The 6,300-nt window shown below is 35.5% G+C and overlaps 1 protein-coding gene across 1 annotated transcript in view; it reads left to right on the plus strand.

Moving 5' to 3' along the window:
- The window catches only part of LOC107589880 (chromodomain Y-like protein), a 7,139-nt gene extending 3,357 nt beyond the window's left edge, over positions 1-3,782 (plus strand). Inside the window, exons 2-3 of the mRNA XM_016278455.1 lie at positions 1,550-1,693; positions 2,087-3,782. Of these exons, the coding sequence (XP_016133941.1) occupies positions 1,550-1,693; positions 2,087-2,245 (303 nt within the window). The 3' untranslated portion in view covers positions 2,246-3,782. The remainder of the gene's footprint in view (positions 1-1,549; positions 1,694-2,086) is intronic.
- The last annotated feature ends 2,518 nt before the right edge of the window (positions 3,783-6,300 follow it).

A 6,300-nucleotide genomic window follows, 5' to 3' on the forward strand; every position in this document is an offset into this window, starting at 1 on the left:
TGAGGGGGTCTGTATCCTTTCCGCGCCCTATATATATATATATATATATATATATATATATATATATATATATATATATAAAGAAATTTTAAAAATTTATTTAGCAATGATGCGTAAAATTGATAAGTGTAACAGTAAATACATTTTTAATGTTAACAAAAGATACATTTATACTGTTAAAAAACTTTCTGACAAAAGTAGCTCTTGATGTTAAAGGTAAGAAACTTGTAAGGTAAAATCTGAGGCGTATGTATAAACTGCTACGCAGAGAGACTGTTAGAACAAACATCTAATCAAGCAGGTAATGAAAACATTGAGGCATTTGTCCGACACCAAGATGCACTTTATTTTATTTAAACCTCCTTTTTTAAATTTAATCCCTTTAATTTAATTTAAATTTAAATTTAATCCCTAATTGAGATTTAAATCTGAGTTTAAAGTTATGAAGCATCAGGATTAAAGTTAATCTATCTTAAATTAAATAAAAACTGAAGTGACGTGTGGCGACCTATACTCGGAATGTGTGCTCTGCATTTAACCCATCCAAGTGCACACACACACAGCAGTGAACACACACCCGGAGCAGTGGGCAGCCATATTTCTGCTTTGCCCGGGGAGCAGTTGGGGGTTCAGTGCCGTGCTTAAGGGTCTCACCTCAGTCATGGTATTGAGGGTGGAAGAGAGAGCTGGTCATTCACTCCCCCCAACTACAATCCCTGCCGGCCCTAAGACTTGAACCCGTGACCTTTGGGTTACAAGTCCAACTCTCTAACCATTAGGCCACGACTTCCCCCGTAAATCCAGCAATGATTATTTTTAACCTGCTTATTTTAGGTTTAAAGTTTGCAACAGAATTATTAGATAAACCTTGATTTAATCTAGATTTAAGCTTAATCCTTACTGGTGCAACCCACTCAATATTTCACAATATTACAGTTTTTACTGTATTTTTGAGAAAATAAATGCAGCCTTGATGAGCATAAGGGATTTCTGTCAATAAATTTAAAAAATCTTAATTATTCTAAATGTTTGATGGGTATCTATTCATGTATGCATATTAAATATATATTAAAACATGCATATATATATATATATATATATATATATATATATATATATATGTAAGCATAATATTATAAAGACATTAAGTTATTTGCTTTTATTTATATATAAAATGTTCAAGATTTCTGATGACCACATTATCCCCTTAAGTTCGTTTATCTTGTTGTGTATATTTACCTTCTGCTTTGCTTCAGTTTTAATGCACTTTATTTGCATGACAAGTAGCTGTACATTCATATTGGCAAAAGATTCACATGTTAGCTGCCTACAAAGAAACTGTGTACTTAAACTATGGAAAACAAAATAAACACAGTTATTAAGGAGAAAAGATGTGGATAACTTGTAAGAATAAAAATTCAGTTCTAAATGACTAATACATAAGAAAGAGAGTCAGTAATATTGGACATGTGCAGTGCATCAGTGTACACAGTTTTTTTTTCTCATCGCCTCTTCATTCTGATTTCTTGTTTCTCTCCTGTCAATGTAGGCTAATGAAATGCTACTGAGTGGGAGGAAGCTGACAGCTCAGGAGGCTTGTGCCAAAGGACTCGTGTCCCAGGTTCTGTGGCCAGGGACCTTCACACAGGAAGTCATGGCCCGCATTAAGGAGCTAGTATCTTGTAATTCAGTTGTAAGTCATCTTTTCATTTGTTTGTTTGTTTTTGTCACATTTTCTTAACGCATACATCCACACATTCCCCTCCACCTTTCATACTGTTTTTTTCATGTGCATTTGATCCTCAAAGTCTTTCTAGAATAAATTGGAAATAAGCTTAATCCTTAACTGTGACACTTCTGCTGTTTTTACAGTCTTTTAAACCCTTCTCTTAGACCTGTGAAGATTATGAAATATTAGTACATCATGTATTTTTTTTTTTTGTTAAAATGCAGTTGCAGATAACAGTTCACTTCTGAACAAATTCACAATGCATCCACATCCATAAATCATGTGCCTTTTCCTTTTCTTCCTTATTTTGTTCCCCTCATTTTATTTGTCATGGTGATGCTGCCGGAAACACTGAAGGTTCTACGCGAGTCCAAAGCACTGGTGAGGAACATTAACCGAGCCGCCCTGGAGCAGGCCAACGAGAGGGAATGTGAGGCACTTAAGAGGGTCTGGGGCTCTCCTCAGGGAATGGACTCCATACTCAAATATCTCCAGAAGAAAATCGATGAATTCTAAGTCAGTTACATGTCTTACGGGTGTCACAACCTCCATCCTCAAGTGCCTGATGTTATTTAAACAAGGTTTGCCAGTGGTTACTTTTTTAGTAGGATTATGATGGAACTCTCTAACAGAGAAAGACTGGCGTGGTCAAACCCGCACTTCATCTTCGTCCAGGACGTATTTCCTTTTCTTCAGACTGCAGAAACACTTGATAATGACTTTAATGCAAAGTTTGTGATAAATCTTGCACTGTGCAGAAGGACAAAATGCCTTGATATATGTAAATTCCTGTCATCTTTCTGCTCAATCTCTTGTATCAGGACTAAAGTAATGAAATGCTTTGTCATAGAGGTATTACGGATTTGGGCTACTTTTTGAAGCACCACCTATGCAGACAGATTGAGAAAAGATGGATAATAGTGTAATTTTAAGAAAGGGATGCATGAGACTTAAAGTCGAATTTTGCGCTTGTCTTGGTTTGGTTATCGCTACACTAACAGATTGTAATTAGAATCAAGTCTTTAGTTGGTAGCAGGCTTTTTTTCAGTAGGTACTTTTTTATTCAGCAACTATAAGGCATCTCAAGCCTCGTTCACCTCTTGCTGGCATTTATATCCAGCCCTTTAAAGTCATTTTTATGAATGGATACAGTTAAATCAAGAAGAGCAGACACTGAAGCCAACAAAAATGACACCATTTAGCGTCAGTGCTGTTATATAGACTTTAAAGCTACTAATGCATTAAAGGAAAAGCACATTGAATTTCCGACTTGCATAATAACGATCAAGTGAACAAAATGAATACTTAAGTACATGTGGATTTGTAAGGTGCTGGCTTAGTGGGAATTAACAGTTATTTGTATCAAAGTTAAATTTTGTACGTTTTGCTGGCTTAATTTTAAAATTTTCATACATTTGTATGTTCTTGGCGTACAAACGGTTTGCTTTGGAGTAACATACCACCAAATAATTTTGATGTAAATGTTGTTGACACAATATTTCTAATTTAATAACTTATGACATTATGAAATTGAATGGGGTGTGTCCCTCATGAGTCAATAAAGGATGCTGGCATTTTAAATCTGCATCCTTTTTTTCTGCTGGTTCAAACAGATTGGACTGCTGTGTCACCAGAAGAGCCCTGGAGATTAAACAGCCATCTCTACGGGAAGATCCTACTGAAATCCACCCAAACATCTGTAGCGACTAGCTAGTATGCACTGTTATTAAATAGAATGGCTTTCTTTCATTACAATTTTTTTATAACATGGGTTGGGTTGGAGTCAGAAAATGGGTTGAGACTGTCCACAAAAAAAATGTCCCCCCGTCCTAAAGTCCTACCTCTCAACATCCCTATTTAGATTTTTTTTAGCAAAGAAGCGTCCTGTTCAAATCGTAGTTATTTTCAAAACCTCATGCTGCATGCTTCTGGTACAGACATCTATGCACTATTTCTTACTCGGCTCCAAACGTTTTGCTTGTAATTGGTCTGTTTTACAAATACTTTACAGGAACAAATTCATCAGCTCAGCCCCAGCAATAAAATGTGAAACTAATATATGTTTTTAATTGTATCCTGTATTTATTGACCATAGATAGTTTGCTGAAGTGGTTCCTTAACATGGATTAACAGATGGTTGTGTATGTTTTTCCCTTTCCAAATGTTTTTTTAAAATGAATTCTTGTTTACGAAATTATATTTATCCGGAAACACTGAAGGTTCTACGCGAGTCCAAAGCACTGGTGAGGAACATTAACCGAGCCGCCCTGGAGCAGGCCAACGAGAGGGAATGTGAGGCACTTAAGAGGGTCTGGGGCTCTCCTCAGGGAATGGACTCCATACTCAAATATCTCCAGAAGAAAATCGATGAATTCTAAGTCAGTTACATGTCTTACGGGTGTCACAACCTCCATCCTCAAGTGCCTGATGTTATTTAAACAAGGTTTGCCAGTGGTTACTTTTTTAGTAGGATTATGATGGAACTCTCTAACAGAGAAAGACTGGTGTGGTCAAACCCGCACTTCATCTTCGTCCAGGACGTATTTCCTTTTCTTCAGACTGCAGAAACACTTGATAATGACTTTAATGCAAAGTTTGTGATAAATCTTGCACTGTGCAGAAGGACAAAATGCCTTGATATATGTAAATTCCTGTCATCTTTCTGCTCAATCTCTTGTATCAGGACTAAAGTAATGAAATGCTTTGTCATAGAGGTATTACGGATTTGGGCTACTTTTTGAAGCACCACCTATGCAGACAGATTGAGAAAAGATGGATAATAGTGTAATTTTAAGAAAGGGATGCATGAGACTTAAAGTCGAATTTTGCGCTTGTCTTGGTTTGGTTATCGCTACACTAACAGATTGTAATTAGAATCAAGTCTTTAGTTGGTAGCAGGCTTTTTTTCAGTAGGTACTTTTTTATTCAGCAACTATAAGGCATCTCAAGCCTCGTTCACCTCTTGCTGGCATTTATATCCAGCCCTTTAAAGTCATTTTTATGAATGGATACAGTTAAATCAAGAAGAGCAGACACTGAAGCCAACAAAAATGACACCATTTAGCGTCAGTGCTGTTATATAGACTTTAAAGCTACTAATGCATTAAAGGAAAAGCACATTGAATTTCCGACTTGCATAATAACGATCAAGTGAACAAAATGAATACTTAAGTACATGTGGATTTGTAAGGTGCTGGCTTAGTGGGAATTAACAGTTATTTGTATCAAAGTTAAATTTTGTACGTTTTGCTGGCTTAATTTTAAAATTTTCATACATTTGTATGTTCTTGGCGTACAAACGGTTTGCTTTGGAGTAACATACCACCAAATAATTTTGATGTAAATGTTGTTGACACAATATTTCTAATTTAATAACTTATGACATTATGAAATTGAATGGGGTGTGTCCCTCATGAGTCAATAAAGGATGCTGGCATTTTAAATCTGCATCCTTTTTTTCTGCTGGTTCAAACAGATTGGACTGCTGTGTCACCAGAAGAGCCCTGGAGATTAAACAGCCATCTCTACGGGAAGATCCTACTGAAATCCACCCAAACATCTGTAGCGACTAGCTAGTATGCACTGTTATTAAATAGAATGGCTTTCTTTCATTACAATTTTTTTATAACATGGGTTGGGTTGGAGTCAGAAAATGGGTTGAGACTGTCCACAAAAAAAATGTCCCCCCGTCCTAAAGTCCTACCTCTCAACATCCCTATTTAGATTTTTTTTTAGCAAAGAAGCGTCCTGTTCAAATCGTAGTTATTTTCAAAACCTCATGCTACATGCTTCTGGTACAGACATCTATGCACTATTTCTTACTCGGCTCCAAACGTTTTGCTTGTAATTGGTCTGTTTTACAAATACTTTACAGGAACAAATTCATCAGCTCAGCCCCAGCAATAAAATGTGAAACTAATATATGTTTTTAATTGTATCCTGTATTTATTGACCATAGATAGTTTGCTGAAGTGGTTCCTTAACATGGATTAACAGATGGTTGTGTATGTTTTTCCCTTTCCAAATGTTTTTTTAAAATGAATTCTTGTTTACGAAATTATATTTATGATTGCGGAAATAGAATTGTTTTGATTCTTTCTATTATACTTATTGAATGCTTCTGTTCAGTTATTTTAATTTGAGAACTAAACTGATGTTAGTGAACTAGTTCGATTTGTGACAATTAACATTCAATATCGGTTAATAACCCTAAAAGACAAAAACCAGAAACACATCCTAATTTTCTTAATGCAGCTTTGCAATATCTGAAATGTTTTTGTTTTTTTTGAGAGACATTATTTGAGCCCAACCCTCTCTCTATTATGGATGTCTTTTGAATTCTGTATATATACAGGGTGTTGTAGTTTGATGTAAAACATTGCTGACTCTATACCAGAGGAAAAAATTACTTTGTTCCAGTCATTCCACTGACAAAAGTCAGCATTTTCTGACTTTAGGCTTAGCTGTACATATGTGATCTGCATTTAGTTTTAAATGCTGGCCAAATTAGATTATATATATATATATATATATATATATATATATATATATAGAGTGGGCAGGAAAACTAT

Source organism: Sinocyclocheilus grahami, unplaced genomic scaffold (assembly GCF_001515645.1).
Source record: "Sinocyclocheilus grahami isolate Dianchi unplaced genomic scaffold, SAMN03320097.WGS_v1.1 scaffold121.1, whole genome shotgun sequence".
NCBI lineage: Eukaryota > Metazoa > Chordata > Actinopteri > Cypriniformes > Cyprinidae > Sinocyclocheilus > Sinocyclocheilus grahami.